The sequence below is a fragment of the Notothenia rossii genome (assembly GCF_949606895.1).
Source record: "Notothenia rossii genome assembly, chromosome: 9".
Classification (NCBI taxonomy): domain Eukaryota; kingdom Metazoa; phylum Chordata; class Actinopteri; order Perciformes; family Nototheniidae; genus Notothenia; species Notothenia rossii.
Genome location: NC_136907.1, coordinates 44,317,556 through 44,340,055, shown reverse-complemented (window position 1 = coordinate 44,340,055; position 22,500 = coordinate 44,317,556). Strand labels below are relative to the sequence as shown.

The following is a 22,500-nucleotide window of genomic DNA, read 5'->3' as shown; positions in this document are numbered from 1 at the left end:
CAAGGATGGAGGAAATGTTGGGCAACAGACACTCACCACACACTTTCTCTGCTTCTGCACATATACATGCTGGAACACACACACACACACACACACACACACACACACACACACACACACACACACACACACAATATTCTTTACAGTGACTTTTCTTTTAACAACGGGAACTCAGACATCTGTTTGTTAGCGTTGTTTGCCTCTCCAGACTGTTCTGTGTGTCGGGTTAGCGTGCGCTACCTTTGACTTTCTCCTCCAGGAAGCATTGGGAGGACATGATCTGGTCCAGGTTAGATCTGATCAGCGCCTGATTGGCTGACGCTGTCTGGCGACACTCGGCCCTCAGAGCCTGCAGACTGACGGAGAGTTGCTCCAGCACCAGAGAGTAGCTAGCCTGCACTGTCTATACATACACAGACACATATTAATGGATCAATTAAAAGATCAATATCTGACAAGGAATGCAGAATTCTGAGAATATTAAGATTATAATCTGAAGTTGGAAGAAAGAAATGATGTCTGAAAATGTCTGAATATTTCAAACATTAAAGCTGCATTGCTCTGAACGCAGTCATTGCTTTGTGCTGCCACTTGGGGGCACATGACAAGCAGCTTCCAAAACATCCACATATTTTCATCTAAAGGTGGTCATTGTGAAGTCCTTTTTAAACAGAGGTGGAAGAAGTACTCAGATCCTTTACTTGAAATACTATGGTCTTAATATACTCCATTACAAGTAGAAGTCTTAAATGCAAAATGTTAAGTAGAAGTACAGAAATATTATCATCTATTTGTACTCACAGTATCAGAAGTACTTAATGGTGCCTTTCACAATATTATATGTTTTATATTATATTATCCTGTTTTTATCACAAAAGAATACTACTACAGACTCATCTCCCTTAAATCACATTATATGAAAGTAATCTGTGCTAAATTGGGATGGTAGTACTGTTAAGAGGTTTCATTAACAAAGTGAGTAGTTTATCCCTATGCTCTCAGTAATGAAGACAGTCAACTATGAAATACAGTTTCTGTTTAACTCACTGCCAACCACTGTCGAATCCTCTCAGCCTTCTTGCCCTTCACTCTGGACTGAAGCTGACACTGTAGCCATGTCAACACTTCCTCCATCACCTGTGAGGCCAGCACCTACACATGCAAACACATCATTTAATAATCAAATGAGCCGGAACAACAACCAAACTGAAATGTGTGTGTGTTTACTGACTTGTTCCTCTGTGCCGAGCAGCATTTCCCAGGATTCATAGCTTCCTTTGTCCTGTCGGTAGAGTCGGAGGGCTCGGACGAAGGCCTGGCTCTCGTAGGAGGAGTCACACCAGGGGTCTGCAGGAGGAGTGAGTGTGAGACCCTGCTCATCCTCTTTTCAAACACAGTATTGTGTCAACTCTATTATCCAAAAACACACCACTTACTTTATTTCCATGAGGACACACTATGTACTCCTATTGACTATTGTTTGATAAGAACTGCAGTGAACAACTATTTTCGGAAAGTAATTATCAAATTAACTCCAGAGTTCCCGGTTCTTGCAGCTGCACACAGACTCTTTTGCACGTCGTTCTCAGCCTCTCCTCACCTTCCTTTCCTGTCATCTCTGCACTGTTGAATATATACTGTGGTGTAAAGTAACTAAGTACATTTATTCAAGTACTGTACTTGAGTATTTCCATTGTATACTCCTTTGTACTTCTACTCCACAACAATTGTTTATTACCTTTTAGTTACTTTTGCAGATCTGGATTAGTAATAAATATATATATAATCACACTCAAATGTGACTTTAGTAACACCTTGATTACATTCACATACTAACCAGCAGTAAATGAATGAACTAGAATGTGTTCCACCTTTACCAGCTGTGAGAACACTTTCATGATCAATCATTATAACACATATCATATATATTATTCTGAAATGGACCAATCTGCACAATGACTACTTTTACTGTCGCTACTTTGGGTATATTTTGATAATAATACTTTTGTACTTTTACTTGAGGAACATTTTGAATGCAGGACTGTTACTGTAATAGAGTATGCCTACACTCTGGTACTTATACTTTCACTCAAGTACAAGATCTGAGTACCTCTGACTATATCATATAATAATATATAAGATACATGGACTGCATTGACTCTGGTCTTGGCGACCCCTCATGGCGGCAGACAGAATCACCCCCCTCACATGCTGGGGGCCGAGGCTATACTAGGTGCTCCTGCTTATCATGAGCGAAGGACACTGACATGCAGAATATGAAAACTCTGCCTCCTGATTGATGGAATAACATGGAGCTTAAGGGGCCTATTCTGTTTTGTGGGTGTTCCCTCTCATGTAGTTTGTTATAGGTTATTGTGCATGTACATACATACATAGCCTACAAAGGCTACAACCCCTTTGTTCCCTCCAAAGGGAGTTTCTCTCCCACAAAAGTATTATCAGCTAAATATAATCAAAGTACCAAAAGTAAAAGCAATCATTGTGCAGGTCCATTTCAGAATAATATATATGATATGTTTTATAATGATTGATTAAAGTGTTCTCAAAGCTGGTAAAGGTGCAGCTAGTTTGAATTACTTTGTATACTGCAGGGTAGCTTGTGGATTTACTCCAGGTGGAACTAAAGTCTGATTTAACACTTGATTTATTTTGAGGAACAGAAAGCTGTAATGCTGAGGAAACTTCCTTTATCATCAACACCATCGGTATGAATCAGGTAGCATGCAATCAATTGCTGATGACACACACACACGCGCGCACAGAAAGAGAGATTCAGCCGATGTGGTGGCATCCATTGTCTACACACCATTGTCCAACTATAACATAATAATAAACACATTTATTCTTTAGTAAAAAACATGACTGATCTCCTCGTGTGTTGGTGTGAGCAGCTTTAAGAAATGTACTTGTGTAATCTTTTTTTTGTTGGAGTGTCATTTACTTCGAGTTTTATGTGTTAAAATAATAATTGTTCTGAACCAGCCTCCAGCTGACGGCTCCACCTGCCACCTGACACGCAGCCACTGACTGTGGCAGGTGCATTGTTGGTGCATTGGTATTTTGAGGCAGCAGAGAGAACAGACATCTGGTCTAAAGTCATTTCCTGCTATTTAAAGTGTCTAATATGCAGATAGTTAGATCGCCTGCATGTGAAGGTTAACGCACAAGTACTTACATTGAGAATAATTGGGAGATAACACTCTGATACGTGTAATTCATGTAGGCCTAAAATCCACCCCTGAATTAAAGACTAAATATAAGCACCTTGCCCTTTGTGGTTTACTTTTCTGCCAAATTATTTACAGTTCTAATCGGAAGAGTTGAGATGGAAAGGCATAACATACCTTATTTTTAATATAACCTTATATTCATTTGTTATTTATTTACGACCATATATCGTAGCTCCTTTTAGAGTCCAGAGTAAACAGGTCCCTGCTGGCCGGCTGTGTGTTGCTTCCTGTTGCTTTCTGTTGCTGCTCAGTTTCTTGGTGGCTGTGCAGATATGTCATGCTGTGTTTTGCAATAATGTTAAGGGGGTGTTTATGCTTAACCACAAAGGAAGTGAACAGCATTTATATTTGTATCTGTCGCCAGGGCAACTTTCACCACATGAGGGACCCATTCAAGAGGAGCCAATCAGCAGGGGCAATTGGCAGGTTTAATATTTTAAAAACTCAACGTTACAGATGGGTTGAGATGTTTAGGCCTTATTGAGTCTTTAGAAGCCTCCCACTACCTCAGCATTTGGATGGTGGGTATGACTCACGTACCGCTTTAGCAGCTAATACTGTGCAGGACCTTTTGTTAACAGGAAATGATTTAAAGCATGTAGTGTTGCATCATCAGCAAATTTCAAATAACACATTTCACCAGTAGAAATGAAAACTGCCCTTTTTCCAAATGTACAAAACAGTAACCAGGACTTGTTTTGATAATTTGATCCTAAAATATGTTGTTTCTTATTTTGTTGAGTGATAAAACCATTGAAATGTTCATTGGTAACATAGTCAAATGTGGTATAGTATTAGCAAAAGATGATGAAAGTCAGAATGAGTGATCTCAATAAATCTAAATATCTAAGTTTGATGATGCTAGCTACCATTAGACGCTATAAGCTACTGGCATACAAGACAGACATTAAAGCACACATTTCAGTGTTTAATTGAGTTAAGGTTAATTTTATTAATAATGACTTGAAATTATCATATGTACGTAAAATGTATTAATTATAGGAAAGTTTTATAGTCTGTGTGTTTTATTCACAAACATGAGATTGGTATCGTCTCGTATCACTCTTTGGAAAGAAGTTAAACGATGCATTTCAGAAACGATGTTGTTAAAATGTTGGAATTATTTATAAAGGATAGCAAAATAAGTTTGTCCAGACTTGAGTAATTCCTCATTTTAAGTTACGTTTTGAATGTTTGGGCAATGCTGTCCAGCACTTCCCCAAACAATCTTTCATTTCATTTTAATATACTGCATATTTCAAACGAGGGTAGGCCTACAGCACTAGGTGTAATAGCTGGCCATAGAGAGAATGTGTTTGTGAGTGGGGGGTTTACCAAGGTTGCCGTGTCTAATGCAGGTCTTGATGGCAGAAAGGAAGTTATCACGTTCTTCTTCCTGTTGGAACAGGAAGCAAGTGTGGCCCATATAATGCAGGTGCAGATACACTGCCAGCACATCTGGAGAGGATACCACCGAAGAAGAATCCTCCTTCACTCCTAAACACACACATGGACACACACACAATTGTTACAGGTGTGAACTTGACTGCCTTCATTCTTTAGTAAGCACTTTATTAATTCGACCAAGCTTCCTCTAAGTTGACGACAGTGTGGTATCAGTAGCTAGCTACACTTCACGTTACCTCCTTAGAATGAATTATCTGCGATACAAAACTCAATTGACAGTGGCTTTGGCAGGAACATAGATAAAGGTTTCCTCTCAAACGGTATAGCTGTCTTATCACAAGGTAAAGCAGTGAAAATATTCAAAAAATAGTGCACACTTTTTTTACCCGACAGTAGCCTATGTGTTTGAGCTTGGTTATGTTACCTTACCTACATTTCTGGCAAAATGAATGGTGGAACTAGCTATTGTTAAATACCGAGGTGTAGTATCATAAAGAAATAAGGTATTATTGCCATTGAGTATTCCAGCGCAGGTTCGCTCTAGGTGAGCTTTGGACTCCTCCTCTTTTGTGAACACACTGCCCCCTGCTGGCTGGAGGACCAACTTCGCTGCACATCCACGACTGAAGGTCTAAAGGTGGGAACACAGACAACACGTCCAGCACAGGGACACATCCAAGTCAATTTTATGTATATGTCATATTTAATTTGTTAAAATGATTGCATGTGTTACCTCTGTGTTTTCATGTATTTCCACTTTGTATTCTCGTCTCAGTACGATAAATCTCTCTTTGCATTTCTTCCCCTGCTCATACCAGCAGGAGAGCTTCACACTCCCTTGGTATAGCACTTCTTCTGGAGCATACTGAGGCTACACACACACACACACACACACACACACACACACACACACACACACACACACACACACACACACACACACACACACACACACACACACACACACACACACACACACACACACACACACACACACACACACACACACAGAGAGAGAGAGATACACAAACTTTCATGTCTGAATAAAGTGCACAGATTTTTGTTTGAAGGAATGAGGAATGATTGACATGTTCAGCTCCTACCCCATGTGCGAGCAGTAGGCTCCTCCCCTCTTTATTAGGCTCCACCTCCTCGTGCAAATGTACGGTGTAGGCTGCAGAATACTGCTGTCGGTAAAACGCACTAAAGCTCTGGAACGTACTGTCCACAAGCCCTGGAAACACACAGATGTATTTTAAATGCTTTCTGCCATCTCAAAAATGAATAATAAGCCTGTTAATGTGCTGGAAAGATTTATTGGTACATACAAACATTTTGTGATAGAATTAGCTTTAATGGGAAAAAAATGAATATTAAAGATCCTCAATGCTTTAAATGAATAAGATAACATCTTTCTGCCTTTGTTTTTTCATAGCCGGTCGTCTGTACGTATTTGAGTCCTTGTTTGTGTGTCTACTGGCTAGCTAATGGCTGCCACTCTGCACTGCTCTCAATTGGCTGTTAACACTGATAAACCCGTGTGGACTGGAGGCATTAATGCAAAAATGTAGTAGTCACCATCTGATTTGCCCTCAGGTTTTCATTCTGTCAGCTCTTTTTATGTTGTTTGCACTGTTTTTGCTCTTAGCTGCTAGCTGCCACCTCAGGTGTGAGCACGCATAGAGCCATGTGGAGTCAATCCCACTGCTCTGAATTAAGTATTTTAAGTTACAAAAGTAAATATTATTACAATGGATTCAATATTTGTATACAATGTGAAACTAGACATTCTTGAACCCAGATGTATGCAGTTATTTTTTCTACACAGCATCAAAATCTCTCTTAGCTCGTCTTGAGTTTTTACAATCCTCAACTTTACTATTTTGGTTGAAGTGGGCGACTAGCTGGTGAACATAGTGGAGTATTTAGCTGAAGTGCCATATTTCTTTTTCAGGAGTTGGTTCAGAGCAAAGCAGATCTGTTGACATGGGATTGTATATTGGACTTACATTTTATTGGTTCACAAAGGACCATTCATGGAATGCTAATGTCTTTCCATGACAACTGGATGTGTAAATGCTAGCAATAAAACGTCATATGATGATAATTTGTTAATGTTTTTTTTGTTGTGTGTTTCACTTCCCCCAAGTGAGCGAATGCAGCTTTAAAGTGCACCTGCTCAGGTTGCCGTATAGTTGAGGAGGTTATTATTAAACCATGGCCCAACCCTTGGTCTGGAAGAACAAACATGGGAACCAACAGACTCTAGGAATACTTATTTGTGCCACTAGGAACCTAATCACTGGTTTGCATGGGGTCTTTCAGATATAAAATATCTGTTGACCTATAGAGTGGCGAAGTCCCTCCCCTTCCGGGGGACCTCCATGGGACCTTATTTCGGAAAAAGTATGTATTAAAGTCAATGGAGAGAGAAAGATTATCTTTCGATCCCGTTTGAATTGTGCCATGAATTACACATATGATGTTTGTCAATTTAAAAGATAATTTTGCAAGTCAAAAAAATAAAAATGTGTCATAAAACTGTGAAGTAACACATATTTTTGTGTGAAGCACTCAATGAACTACAACTCTGTTCTTGAATACGTCACCAACACCAAGATGGCCGTCACGTTAGCATATTTCACCTCTTTCTTTCAAAATGAAGCAAAAAGTATTAAAAGAGGTGAAAATCACTAGTCTGGGCATGTTGAGAGCTGTACATACACAAAAGGGGAGTTAGTCGGTTCCAGCATGCGGGACCGGCTTTACAAGGTTTTGGTGAGTAACACGAGTGTAATGTTTAACGTTAATGTCAGCTAGCTAAATTCACTTACTTGGATCTCAACCCATCTGTAACTTGGACTCTGGGATTTGTAGTCTTTCTAGTTGCGTATTTTTCATAGTCTTATATTTCAACAGTTTTAAGACAAACTGACTTTTTTGACATGGAAATTATTTTTTAAATTGACAAACATCATATGTGTAATTCGTGGCACAATTCAAACGGGATCGAATGATAATCTTTCTCTCCCCATTGACTTCAATACCTCATTTTTCAGAAATAAGGTCCCATGGGGCGGAAGTGGATGGGCGGGACTTCGCCACTCTATCCAAAGATGGGATTAATGTACTTCCACCACTGGAGGCTCCTGATGAGTTGTCATAATCGGTTGTTTTTCGTTTTATCATTTGTTTAAAGTGAATGTCCATTATCATACACAGTTTAGGTCACTCTGTAGCCTGACACACCCACACCCGCCCACTCACACAGACACACACAGACACACACACACACACACACACACACACACACACACACCCCCACACACACACACACACACACACACACACACACACACACACACACACACACACACACACACACACACACACACACACACACACACACACACACACACACACACACACAGAGATCACACAGCCCATAATAATGTAATAGTTGGAAATGGCAGTAATTACAGTGGAGGAGATTAGTGACTGACAGGATGTGACTGTGCTGATAACATGTATAGGAATGCACACATAGACATGAGCTAAGCGATTCTCATAGCACATCATTTGTGTTTAATCTAGGTTGGTTTGAAAGTCAAATTTATAATGTAATTAAAAAATATATATATTTATTTTTATAACAAAAAGGAAAAAGTTGATAAATGCGTGTGATGTCTATGATTTGTTTGTTGCAGGTCACACCCCTCCCCGTGTTTCCTTGTCTTCCTCTTTGCTGTATGCTATCCAATAAAAAACAATGTCAAATTAATTGATACCCCGCCATGAAAGTAGAACATCTAATATTACAATGTAGTCCAGTAAAACACCACTAATCACTAAAATGATCATAGATTTAAATATACTGTGCTGCTGGATTACACAGGGTTCATTTGGTAAAAAAAGTATTAAAAAAATCCTGGACATTGAGACAATGAATACTAGATGCTGGACAAAATAAAATGTAAAAGACGGAAAATAGAGTCTGCACCCTAGAAAATGTTCTCATTGCATCTATTTCAGCCAATTTATGAATAATGTGCATTATCTTGAATGCAAACCTTAATTCAGACTCTCTATAAATAAGCCTTTAAACAGCAGAGCAAATAATTCGTATATGGGCAGTATATACATGACTGAATGAGATAATGATGCTGGATTTGAGGATAGACACTTGGTTGGAATGTGACACTCAGTTAAACAGAGAATGGTACACTGAACTAAACTGCTCTGCTGCAGCCAGTACTCCTGTAAGAGCTAAAATATCACTACTACTACTACTACTACTTGTATTACTACTGCTGCTGCTCCAGTTGCTATAGTAGTGCTTCTGCTATGATGGTGCCACCAACACTTTCACTGCTAATTGCTCATTTACTTTAGATTTTTTCTGTCTTTCTCTTTCATCTTCCCTGTTTATCCATTATTATCCATGATCCACTCTGTATGAAGTACAGGCTACGAGGGTCCATATATAATTATAATCAAGTGTTCTGCAGACTCTATGAAAAAGTAGTAAGCAATCTCTCAGTTTTACCTTTGATGTTGCTGATTTTTGCCTCATCCAGCAAGCCAGAAGAAGATGCTCCCATAATGTATCTATTTAACTAATTTCTTCTTGAATTAAAGGTTTTATTTGGTTATCTGGTTTTGTATACTCAGGAAACCTGTACGTAGCAAATGTCAGATAAATGAGCTGCTCTGATGTGTCAAGATTTTTTTGCTCAGCTCATTTCCTCCGTTTTCTGAGGCAGTGTGTGGTGAGCTGGGCGGTGCTGTTGAGACATGAGAGGAAACCTGTCACAGCACTCATCTAAGAACTGCAACATCATACAGTGTCACAACCTCTCCTGTAGCGCCACCTGCTGGTTAACTCGGGAAAGTCACTTTTCTGTAAGAATGTAAGGTAGAAGAAACCTTACATTCTTACTTGATAAGAAAAGTGATTTACTGGCATAAACACACTGTTGACAATTCAACTTTGACAAGGTGTTTGTATGCTGTTTTGTGTCTTTATGTGACAGTTTATTACCTAAACATTTTTCGATGGAATCAGAAGTCCACTGACAACATTGCTGCAGGCAACGATACATGTATTTAATATTAATAATGGCTACATTCAGTTTTGTTCACTGCTTATTGGAGCACTATAATCGTCTTGTTTATCTTCTCCTTTCTAAATGCTCCAACTTTATTTCATCTTCACTTGGTTATTTTAATCTGGCAAGATTCAATAAGCATCTGTTATGAACCGAGAAACAGGACGCAGGACCCGAAAGCAGGACTCGAAGACAGTTGTCCAAAAATAGAATGTTCTTTAATAACAAAAACTAAATCGTACTTTCAAAAAATAGAAAGCAGCCAAAGCTAAGTTGTACAGCAACACAAAAACTCACTTGGCAAAAGGTCTAAATCTCAAGGTAGGTATCAGGAGTAAAAAAAGGCCCAGGTTCGCACGACATGAAACATAACGAACTGACAAAGGAACAAAGAAACACCAGGGCTATATATAGGTGAGGGGGATGGGCACAGGTGAAAACAATCAGGGCAGGGCCAAGCAATCTCAAGGGCGGGAAACACACAAAAGCAGGAAATGTGGGATCTGGAATGAGAGGAAAGATTACTTTCAAAATAAAAACAGGAAGTGACAAGATCAAAACACAAAACTAGAGTAAAAACATAACTAAACCTAACATATCTGTCGAGTCACAACATTACCCCCCCCCCCCTCTAGGGACGTCTCCTGATGGCCCAGGCAGATTAGGATGTTGCCTGTAGAAATCCCTGATCAACTCCTGATCCACAACGTAACGAGAAGGAATCCACATCCCATCCTCTGCTCCATAGCCTTTCCAGTCAACGAGGAACTGCCTCCCACGTCCCCTTCTTCGGACTGCCAGCAGTTTCTTGACCGTATAAACAAGGCTACCATCAACAACTCTGGGGGGTGGCGGAGGTTTGGTTGCGGGCACCAAACTGCTTTCCTTGACAGGCTTGATCTTCCCAACGTGGAATGTAGGGTGGACCCACAGGGACCTGGGGAGTCGCAGGCGCACAGAAACAGGGTTCAGAATCTTCGTTATTGGAAAGGGACCAACAAAGCTGGGGGCTAATTTTCTTGAAGCGACATGGAGGGGTAGATCTTTCGTGGACAACCAAACCTTCTGCCCAGGCTGGTACACTTGAGCTGGCCGGAGGTGTCGGTCAGCCACCCTTTTCATTGAAGAAGAACTCCTTAGAAGGGTTCGACGGGCAGCCGCCCAGATGCGCTGGCAACGTCTGACCAGGGCATGTGCAGAAGGGACCAAGACCTCCTTTTCAGTCTCAGCAAACACGGGTGGTTGGTAGCAAAAGACGCACTAGAAGGGAGTCAGACCTGTGACAGAGGTAGGAAGAGAATTGTGGGCGTATTCCACCCAGATTAGATGCTTGCTCCACGATGAGGGATTCTGAGCCACCAAGCACCTCAGACATGTCTCCAACACTTGATTTAATCTCTCCGTTTGTCCGTTGGACTGGGGGTGATACCCAGAGGAGAGGCTAGCGGTGGCTCCAATAAGACTGCAGAACTCTTTCCAGAATTTGGAAACAAACTGTGGGCCCCGGTCTGACACAATATCCCTGGGAAATCCATGTACCCGGAACACATTGATCATCATCATTTCTGCCGTTTCCTTGGCCGAGGGTAGCTTGGTCAAAGGAATAAAATGAGTCATTTTAGAAAAACGATCTACCACTGTTAGCACAGTGGTATTACCTTGAGACATCGGGAGTCCAGTAACAAAGTCCATATGTCAGACCAGGGCCGTTGAGGAATGGGCAACGGCTGCAGCATCCCCGCCTGAGACCTGGAAGAAGTTTTGCTGCGAGCACAAACAGGACAGGCATTCACATATTCAACAACATCTTTAGCCATGGACGGCCACCAGAAACGCTGCTTAAGTGCGAACATGGTTCCTCTAACCCCAGGATGACAAGTAAGCAAGGACGTGTGAGCCCAGTGAATGATCTTGGAGCTCAAGGGCACTGTAACAAACAGCCTATTGGGCGGACACTCACTAGGTGCTGGGCTCTCAACATTTGCTTGCTGCACCTCTTTTTCTATCTGCCAAGTTACCGCTCCTACCACACGGTTCAGTGGTAGGATGGGTTCTGGTTTCTTGGCAGCAGGCTCAGGGTCAAACAGACGGGATAAGGCATCTAGCTTGGTGTTCTGGGAGCCAGGTCTAAATGACAAGGTAAAATCAAAACGACTGAAAAAAAGCGTCCATCTAGCCTGACTTGAATTCAGTCTCTTAGCCTTTTTTATGTATTCGAGGTTTATGTGGTCTGTCCATACCAGGAACGGCTGAGCGTCCCCCTCTAGCCAATGTCTCCACTTCTCCAAGGCTTGTTTCACTGCCAGTAGTTCATGATTGTCCACGTCGTAGTTCCTTTCCGCTGGGGACAACTTACGGGAGAGATAAGCGCAGGGATGGAGCTTATTATCCTTTGCAGCCCGCTGAGAGAGAACTGCCCCCACACCGAGGTTAGAGGCATCCACCTCTACAACGAACTGTCAAAGTGGATCTGGGATGGTGAGGACGGGAGCAGAGGTGAACATCTCCTTTAAGCCTTGAAGAGCGTTAGCAGCTTTGGAGTTCCATTCAAAAAGGGACATGAGGAGAGGTAAGAACATGTAGCGGGGAAGCAATAGAACTGAAATTCCTGATGAAACGTCTATAAAAATGTGCAAACCCCAGGAACTGCTGTAGTTTTTTCCTGTGAACAGGAACTGGCCACTCGACCACGGCACTGACCTTGGCAGGGTCCATCTTTATTTGACCGTGGGCAATGATGAAACCCAGGAACGATGTGGTTTGGACATGGAACTCTCACTTCTCTGCTTTGACATAAAGTTGGTTCTGTAGCAGGCGGTCGAAGACTTGACGGACATGCTGCTGGTGGGTTATGTTGTCAGGAGAAAAAAAATCTAAATGTCATCAAGATATACAAACACAAACTTATTCAGGAAGTCCCCCAACACCTCATTTATGAGGGCCTGAAACACTGCCGGTGCGTTTGTCAAGCCAAAAGGCATCACTAGGTACTCATAGTGTCCACTAGGTGTGTTAAATCCAGTCTTACATTCCTCCCCCTCCCTGATTCTCACCAAATGATAAGCATTCCTTAAATCCAGTTTGGTGAAAATGTTGGCGTCTTGCAAAAGTTCAAAGGCGGAGGAGATGAGTGGGAGAGGGTACCTGTTTTTGATGGTGATTGCGTTCAGAGGGCTGTAGTCTATACAGGGCCGGAGTGATCCATCCTTTTTGTCGACAAAAAAGAAGCCCGCTTCAGTGGTGACGAGGAAGGGCGACTGAGTCCGGTCTGCAAGGAGGTCTCAATATAATTGTTCATGGCCTCCCTTTCAGGTCCGGAAAGAGAGTAGAGGCGACCCTTGGGAATGGGGGAGCCAGGTACCAAGTTTATAGCACAGTCATTAGGCCTATGTGGTGGCAGGGCAGTGGCTCAGGCTTTACTAAAAACTTCCTTCAGGTCGCAATAACAACTGGGCACCTTGGACTTGTCAGGGAAATCTTGCTTCTGTACTACAATAGCCTCAGTCATTTCTGTACATGCAATCTGGACAACATCTTGGGTCTCAATCCTTCTAGCATGGGGAGTGTTTTCACCAGTCTTATGGTCTCTCAAACAGAAATGTTTACAGTCCTCTCCCCATCCCTTAACTCTCCCAGATCTCCAGTCTATGTGTGGGTTGTATTTGACTAACCATTGGTAACCAAGAATAAGTGGATGCTGAGCAGAGTCAAATAAATGGAAAGTCATGTGTTCAGTATGTGTTGCATTTACGGTTATTTCAATGGGCATAGTACAATGGGTAACGGTAAACAATAACCGACCATCCAGAGCAGAGGCCTTTAACGGTTGCTTCAAAGGAATTACCACACAGTTCCACTTCTTGGCCAACCCCCAATCCATTAAACTTTCATCTGCACCAGAGTCTATGAGAACCCCCTGAGTTAAAACATGTCTGTCTACTTTTACCTGTACCTGTGTCAATGTACGAGGAGGGAATCCAGATGACAGTCGGCTCACCAGAGTCCTCCTCGTCCCTGATGAGCCCGACCTTTTACTGTACAAGAAGCCAGGAGGTGCCCCTGCTCCCCACAGTAAAAACACCTGCCCTCCTGAATGCGCAGAAGACGTTCCTCCGGAGTCAACTTTGCCCGACCCAACTGCATGGGCTCCTCTGAGACACTAGGGAACACTCTTCTCTCAGGAGGAGTATCAGCAGGAGGTTTCCAGGCGGGACGATGGCTTGGTGTGTCCCCTTGGTGTCGAGGCAGACATGCCACATTCTTGAACCTTTCTTTTTGTCTTTCGGCCAGTCTATTGTCTATTCGAACTGCCATTAATTGGTCTTTAATGGAATCCGAAAGACCAGACAAAAAGGCATCAAGCAGTGCTGAAGAATTCCAGCCACTATCTGCTGCAAGGGTCCTGAACTCAATGGCTTAATCCAATTCTCTGCGCTGGCTCTGCTTAATCTGCATCAGTGCTCTGGCTGCCTCTCTTCCAGGAGCCGTGCGATTAAACACCTTGGTGAGAGTGTCTGTAAATACATCCAGAGAATTACAGGCAGGTGAATCTCTCGCCCATTCGAACGTAGCCCAGGCCGCTGCTCTCCCCGTTAAGTGGCTCATCATGAAGGCCACTTTAGAGTGATCAGTGGGGAATGCAGCAGGGTTATATTTATAATGGAGATCACAATGAACAATGAAAGGGCGACAGTCACCGGAATCTCCGGAGAATCGCTGTGGAGATGCCAGACGAGGCGGTAGAGCATGGAGTGACACATGGTCAGCTGGAGCAGTTGGTGTGGAAGCAACAGCAGGAGACTGAGGGGATGAACCAGCTTCCAGGTGAGCGAGGACACGGTGCAGCTGTTCGGCAAGGTGATTCACCTGAGTATTGACGGAGTCTTGAACACTTTCCTGACGGCCTGTCAGGTCCCTCACCCCCAGGTTGATGGCGCCCAGCTGCTACTCATGCTGGTGTAGTCTCGTTCCTTGAGCTCGCAGAGCTATCTTCACTGTCTCTGAATCCGCTGGGTCGATATTTTGGTCAGTTCGTACTGTTATGAACCGAGACACAGGACGCAGGACCCAAAAGCAGGACTCGAAGACAGTTGTCCAAAAATAGAATGTTCTTTAATAACAAAAACTAAATCGTACTTTCAAAAAATAGAAAGCAGTTAAATAGCCAAAGCTAAGTTGTACAGCAACACAAAAACTCACTTGGCAAAAGGTCTAAATCTCAAGGTAGGTATCAGGAGTAAAAAAAGGCACAGGTTCTCACGACATGAAACATAACGAACTGACAAAGGAACAAAGAAACACCAGGGCTATATATAGGTGAGGGGGATTGGTACAGGTGAAAACAATCAGGGCAGGGCCAAGCAATCTCAAGGGCGGGAAATACACAAAGGGAGGAAATGTGGGATCTGGAATGAGAAGAAAGATTACTTTCAAAATAAAAACAGGAAGTGACAAGATCAAAACACAAAACTAGAGTAAAAACATAACTAAACCTAACATATCTGTCGAGTCACAACAGCATCTTCTTTGGAAACCTGCCATTTAATTAAGATTGTATATTGTGCTCAGGGCTGCCGCTTGCGGACAGGCAAGGCAGGCAACTGCTTGGGGCCCCAGACCAGTAGGGGGCCCCAGAGGGGCGACACATTTTTAAAACGACATCAGTGTCGTTTATTTTTTATGCAAAATTCAGACCAACAAATTATACAAAAAATACAATCAAACAGACATCATACATTGCCATAAACCTTCATCAAATTCAGTTAATCTACAATAGTGGGGGCCCCATTATTGTAGATGAACTGCATTTGAGTGAGTGAGTGGAGAAATGCGCAACGTTTGCAATGACAGACAGTAGGAGACCTCCCTAATGGGGCCCCACCTTATCATACTTATCCAGGCTCACTCCGGTCAGTGTCGCAAATCGCGTGCATGATTGTTTACTAAATAATCCTGATGACAAGGAAAGGCACTGAAAAATGAATAGAAATTATTTTTCTGGAAGCGAAAAACAAGACAGTGGTAAGTAAGTTGAGTAGATAAGGAAGAAATACGAAATAACTAAATGTTGCTAGTCTAATCTTAACTGTGGGATAGAGAAACATAAATTAGGTAACTTCCACTAGAATCAAATTATTAATTTTGTTTACTTTGACGTTTAACATGACATGAGTTAACCTAGCAGAACAGTATCTGCTCTGCTGGCCGTGACATTACCGAGTCAAGTGTGCGCAGCCAGTCGGTACAACCTGTTGACCTATTAGCTTAGCTAATAGCTTAGCTTAGCTAGCTGGCTGAAAGAACGTAGAAGCTAGAAATTACAGTTGCCGTTGACGTGTTAGCTTAGCTTAGCTAGCCGGCTGAAAGAAGGGTAAAAGCTAGTAATTAAGACGTCTTCATTAGTCTTTTTGGCATTTTTACTGAAATAAACATGGTCTCTGCCATTTCTACATTAACGTTTCACCCGTTTGTTACGGCTGCTGCCTTTCTGATCGTCTGAGTGTTTTCAGCTGTGTGTTCTATGTAAATGAGCTGTGCGGTTGCCCTCCCGGTATTGGCTCCCATCTCCTGGTCCGCCTCCTGAAGATTGCGATTGGAGCACGCCGGGCCCGACGCACTCCAATCGCAGCGCACAACCGGCGCACACCTGCTGGAGATGACTACAAAGCTTGGGGACAATCCTCATTCTGGAGGCTCAGTAGGTGGACAGATGCCTCTCGCTACTTGCTCTTTGTTCTGGGGTTAAAACTTGTGTGATTAGTTAGAGTGTAGAGTAGCTTAGTTAGTGTTTAGAGTATAGTTAGGATTTGTGACTGTTGCCTGTAGTTTAACTGTGTTTTTGTATAGATTATTTGTGTTAGTTGTACCACTTTTAGAGTGAGGTTTTGTTTCGTTCCTTATTTAGTATATTAGTATGTTTTTCCCTGTATGTCTTAAGACTCCCTTTTTTGAGTCCTCCTTTAGTTGGTTATTTGTCAACCTGTGCCCTTTTGGCTCTTTTGTTTGTTTCAGGCTGCTTGCCTGCCATTTTGTTCACAGCTGTTTTAAATAAACACTTATAATTAATACCAATTCCATACTGGTGTGTGTTGCATTCCTCTTCCCCTAATTGGGACGTAACATACATGGGGGCTCGTCCGGGATAAATAACTAATTCCTGGGGTTATAAGTGGTTTGTATAGCTGAAAACAAATTGGTAAGGTTGTGTGCAGTTTTAGCTGAGTATGGCAACTTTTGATTTAGAGTCGTTTTTGGTCTGTCCTTCTGATGAGCAGTTAGTTCAGTGTCGTAGAAACGACTTATATGAGATAGCGCAACATTTCGGTCTCCCAGTGGCAAAACAATTGTTAAAAAAATAGTTAAAGGCTCTGGTGGTGGATGAGTTGGTGGAAAGGGGTTTTCTGGTGCTGCCTGCACAAGCTGAGCTCACTGTGCCAAATGGCCGTGCTAAAGGAGAGGGTAGTGACCGCCAGGGCTCGAGCTTAAGGACCTCCCGTCGTCCCGGGGACGAAAAAAATAGGGTCGGGGACGATTAAAAAAAATGTTGGGACGGATTTGGGACGAGAGTTAAAATTAAAATATACCCTGCTAACTCTACTACGAACGGCGATGAAAATGAAACTGACTGCACGTTTTGTTTTGCACACAGTTATTAAAACCTCCTTGTCAACATATACACACGCACAAAGCATTTAGCAACCCGCAAAATACACACACTCACACACACACACAGTACGTAGCTACAGCTGTCAGCCACCCGCACAGCTGTCTGTGATGCCTCGAGCTCAAACACACTCAGAACGTAGCTAGACCCGCGAATTCCTGGCCCGCGAATTCGCGGGTCTAGCTACGTTCTGAGTGTGTGTATTTCGCGGGTTGAGTGATGTACAATAATAATGGCATCCCGTGGAGGAATTCTGCAATTTTTTACCATTACATCGAGAAAACGCACAGCAGAACCAGACCCTGGAGCGCCGGCCTCAGCCATAGCTGTAACGGGGAATTCAACCCAAGTCAATGAGGTAAGCTTGCTCTTATTAATGTTAACGTTACCAGTTAGTTAACTAACGTCAGACTGATGTATTGTTAACGCTAGCTAACCAGTCAGTAGCCATTTTACACAGTGATATGACGATAACGTTACCTTAACTATGAGGAGTCAAAACTCCGCAACAGTTCAGATCATGTTTCTAACTTTAACCACTTATTTATTTAATTACTCCTCTTCATCCCCTATGGGTAATAAGGCTGAGATGAGAACTCTCCATCGCATTTATTTCTTAGCAATATGCTGCGCCTCTCCCCATGTAGGGATGGGTAGTGTGCGAGGGGGCGCCGCGGGGCTGTTTACACACACACACACACACACACACACACACACACACACACACACACACACACACACACACACACACACACACACACACACACACACACACACACACACACACACACACACACACACTAATGTAGGCTGCACACTCAATTGTTCAACTTTTACATTTCTATTTGCAGGTTGCCTCAAATGCCTCTAGCTCAAACAAATATGAGGCAAAAAGAAAACGCAAATGGTTGCCGGAGTGGAAGAAAACCTTCCCATTTGCTGAATTTGATGCAGAGACAGGCATGATGTTCTGCAAAAGCTGTCGTGCTTTTCCCAGTCTTGCGAAGGGGAACAACCTTTTTGTTGGTGTGGATGGTGGCAAAATCCGGATAAAAACACTCCAAGAACACAGCAAAACGACATCACATTCTGACTGCGAAGGTGCTCAGGCTGCAAAAGTAAACCCAAGCGGAACACCCATGGCTTGTGTCCTACAAAAGATGTCAGAGAATGTCAGAGAAAAGATGACAAAGCTATTTAATATAGCTTACTTTGTGGCAAAAGAAGAAGCCCCCTTCACCATGTTTCCAAGCCTAGTTGACTTGCATCTCAAAAATGGTCTGGACCTTGGTGACACTTACAAGAACGACAATGCCTGTCGCACCTTTGTCCAGGCCATAGGTCAATCTATGAAGGATGACCTGGTGGAGAAACTAAAAAACACACACTTCTTCTCTGTCATGTCCGATTCCAGTGTTGACCGATCCGTGAAAGATCAGGAGATGGTCTACTTGACATATGTGGAAGATGGCAAACCTGTCAATCAATTTGTGGACATTGTTTCATTGGAGCATGCCCACAGCCAAGGCATCCTTGACGCAATACTTGTTGGTTTGAGGAATGTGGGCCTGACTGAGCAAGACTTGAAATCCCGGATGGTTGGCTTCGGCTGTGATGGTGCATCTGTGATGATGGGAGTTCACAATGGAGTGGCAGCCAAGCTGAAACAAATGTGTCCCTCAATTGTACCAATCTGGTGTGTGGCTCACAGACTGGAGCTGTCAGCGCTTGACAGCATCAAATCAGTGCCTCTGCTGGCTGAATTGAAGGAAACACTGAATGGTGTTTACAAGCACTACTCCCACTCTGCAAAAGCTTCCCGTGAGCTCCATGCACTTGGGAAAGTTATGGGCATAAATGTGGTCAAACCAGGTAACATTGATGGGACAAGATGGCTTCCACATATGTCCAGGGCCCTTGAAGGTTTGGTGAAAAACTTCAAAGTTACCATGGTTCACTTTGAGAACCATGCTAGTGATCCGAATGACAGGGAAGCTAGTGCCTTAATGAAAGGGAGAGCACGTGCCATTCATCGGTCCCTACAAACAGTACAAGATGGTGATGTTCATTCACTTGGTGTTGGACATTCTTCAGGAGCTGAAGCAGCTCAGCCTGCTGTTTCAGAGGGATGGACTGACCTTGCAGATGGTCTCTGATGGACTACAAACAACAACATTGTCACTTGTAGCCATGCAGGTCAGTAAAGATTTTTTTGATTAATTGTTGAACATTAACAATTGAATATACAAATTGGTAAAACTGGTATTTATATAATCCCTAAATATGAAAAACTATAAAGATATTGTCATTTGTGATTATATTATTGAAAAACTGTGGAAGCATTTTGTGCTGTTATTATAGAATAAGAAATATTTTAAATGTCAATAATGTACGCCTGGAAGTCTAGACATTATCAACATCATCAGAGTAAATATTCTATATATTACACACATTTCAAATATTAATTATTATAGTCACAATATAACATACTTTAAAACGTTTTCATTTTATGGATTACAATGAGTAAAATGTTTTTTCTTTCCTTTTATTACAAACCTAGACAGACCCAGGCCCAAGGCTCCAGAAGGTACTTGATGAGGTTGGACCTGGAAACACCTGGCAGAATGTCCAGCTCAACAGGAGGGAAACGGACAATTCCACCTTCAACTCACTAAAGCTCCGCCTCATTAACGACCTGTGTGGGTTTCTGTCAGCACGCTTTGGGAATCTGGAGACAGGGATTCTGAAGGCAACCTCCACCCTCTTTGATCTGTCTAACTGGCCAGAAGACACAGCTGAACTGGCGACATTTGGCAATGCGGAGCTCATTGAATTAATGGAGCATTTCCAATCCATCCTTGCAGAATGCGAGGACTTTACGTCTGGAGAGGCAGCTAAGAGAGAGTGGCTTGACCTGAAAGTCCTCGTACAGCGTCACTACAGGCACATTGAACCCCAGGTGCTGTGGCAGAGGCTACTTACGGGTGCTATTGGAAGGGAAGACCAGTTTAAGCAAATGAAGGTCATAGTGGAGATCACACAAGTGCTCCCCATGAGTTCATCTTGCTGCGAGCGTGGATTCTCCAGCATGAAGAGAATTAAGTCAGACTGGAGGTCTTGCTTGTCTAACGAGATGCTTAGCTTCCTCCTGCACATCTCAGTTCATGGCCCTCCTGCACAGCAATTCAATGCAGAGAAAGCGGTCACCAAGTGGTGGAGTAGTGGCTGCAGGAACAGAAGGCCCCAGTTCCAAGAATAATTAATGTGTCAAGGTCTCCTGACTGTGTTACAGTCATCCTGGTTACTGGTTACTCTGGGTTCTGTCTTCAGGACAGAGTGTTGGATTTTTGTTAATTGGATGGGACTTGACTGGATTACATTTGGAGTAACTTTCTTGTTTGTGTGTTTTTAAAATATATTATTTTTTTATGTGTTTGACTGATTCACTAAAATAAAAAGGTTGATGAATTATCATCTAATGATTTGTATGATGTTGTATTTATGTTAAAGGTCACTTTGAATGATTTTAACTAATGATAATATAGAAAAACTAATATTTTAAATTCGGGACGGTCCACATTAATTTCGGGACGGCTTAGATTGTATTTCGGGACGGTTCCGGGAGGATGGGGAAAAAAGTTAGTCTAGAGCCCTGGTGACCGCGAGGGGAGCGAGCAGTGTAAAGCACCGCCTGCGCCGCCTCGCTATAGTCCACCGTCTCCTGGTAGTCCTGATTCCCGGGAAGGGAAGAAACTTAAAGTCCGCCTCGCCCGACTTCAGCTGGAAGCAAAAGACAGGCAACTTGAATTAGAGGCAAAAGACAAGGAGCAAGACAGGCAGTTTCAGTTGGAGTTAAAGAAAATCGAAGCAGATAAGGAAGTCCGGGTGCGGCAGATGGAGCTAGACTCCCAACTGCGCGCATCCGGTGCTTTTGACTCTGCCGGAAGAAACTTGCCATCTCCACCTCCTCCACCTGCCTTTGACGTGAGTAACCATATTTCGCTAGTGCCAACATTCTGTGAGACTGAGGTGGATGCCTATTTTGGCGCATTCGAGAGCATTGCTACAGCATTGCGGTGGCCGGTTGAAGTTTGGGCTCTGATGGTAACGTGCAAATTACATGGAAAAGCTCGGGAAGCAGTTGTGGCTCTCACGTTAGAGGACAGCCTGCAGTATGACTCAGTAAAAGGTGCCATCCTCAGAGTGTATGAGTTAGTTCCTGAAGCTTACCGGCAAAAGTTTAGACACGATAGGAAGAGTCCTGATCAAACGCACGTAGAGTTCGCTAGGAAAAAGGGAATGTGTTTTGCTAAGTGGATTGCTTCATGTAATGCTACGGATTATTCTTCTCTGAGAGAATTGATCATGTTGGAGGAGTTTAAGAAGTGTTTGCCTGATCGCATTGCGGAGTACGTGAACAAACAAAGGGTAAACTCTCTCTCTGCTGCCGCTGTGTTAGCTGATGAGTATGTGCTGATGCATAAAACTGTGTTTTCCCCTGTCTCTACGGAGAGATCCCGCCGTGTGTCAGCCGCACCATTTACTCAGCCAGCAAATGTGTGTAACGTGAACAGAGAAGAGAGGGAGTGTTTTTACTGTCATAAACCTGGACATGTCATCGCCAATTGCGCAGCTCTGAAACGCAAGGAACAGCGGCAGAATATATCCCCGCCTAAAGGCATTGGCCTGGCTACACGCGCACGCGCACAGGCAAGTAAATGTGACCCTGATGTTTCATTAGCTGATCCTGTGATTGTGCCTGTGCCTTCAGATGAAGCTGTGTCCGAGGAGAAGCCAGAAATTGTGGCTCCCCCTCCTCCTCGTGAGGATGTCGCGAGACTGGCGCAACACGCCGGCTCAGACAAGCCTCTAGACTTCTCGACACTCCCGGTAACCCGAGAGCGTCAGCTCGTGTATCGGATCTTAGTGTTAGTGTTGGCTCTACAACATGCTAAGATTGATGTTGGACCCAGCCTTTGGCCAATTGTGATGTGTACATGTCACGATCCATTCATATTCTGCCCTAGCGTGTCCACGCACAATCAGCGTCTCCTGCAATGGGCTCGGATTG

General features: G+C 43.1%; 2 protein-coding genes across 2 annotated transcripts in view; one reads left to right on the top strand and one right to left on the bottom strand.

Moving 5' to 3' along the window:
* Window positions 1–9,409, bottom strand: part of LOC307018281 (protein Niban 1-like) — a 20,278-nt gene extending 10,869 nt beyond the window's left edge. Inside the window, 9 exon segments of the mRNA XM_079648443.1 lie at window positions 1–69; window positions 241–403; window positions 1,048–1,152; window positions 1,232–1,347; window positions 4,587–4,748; window positions 5,172–5,289; window positions 5,392–5,529; window positions 5,762–5,892; window positions 9,205–9,409. The exon segment at window positions 1–69 is cut by the window's left edge and continues 113 nt beyond it. Coding sequence (XP_079504569.1) covers window positions 1–69; window positions 241–403; window positions 1,048–1,152; window positions 1,232–1,347; window positions 4,587–4,748; window positions 5,172–5,289; window positions 5,392–5,529; window positions 5,762–5,892; window positions 9,205–9,259 — 1,057 coding nt within the window. The 5' untranslated portion in view covers window positions 9,260–9,409.
* A 5,081-nt stretch (window positions 9,410–14,490) lies between these two features.
* LOC307019878 (zinc finger protein 862-like) lies at window positions 14,491–21,071 on the top strand (the record flags this gene model as incomplete). Its single annotated transcript, XM_079650981.1, has 5 exons — window positions 14,491–14,590; window positions 17,723–17,787; window positions 18,281–19,357; window positions 19,443–19,625; window positions 19,990–21,071. 5 exons carry the CDS (start codon window positions 14,491–14,493, stop codon window positions 20,686–20,688), a joined length of 2,124 nt encoding a protein of 707 aa, XP_079507107.1. The 3' UTR covers window positions 20,689–21,071.
* Window positions 21,072–22,500: the final 1,429 nt, after the last annotated feature.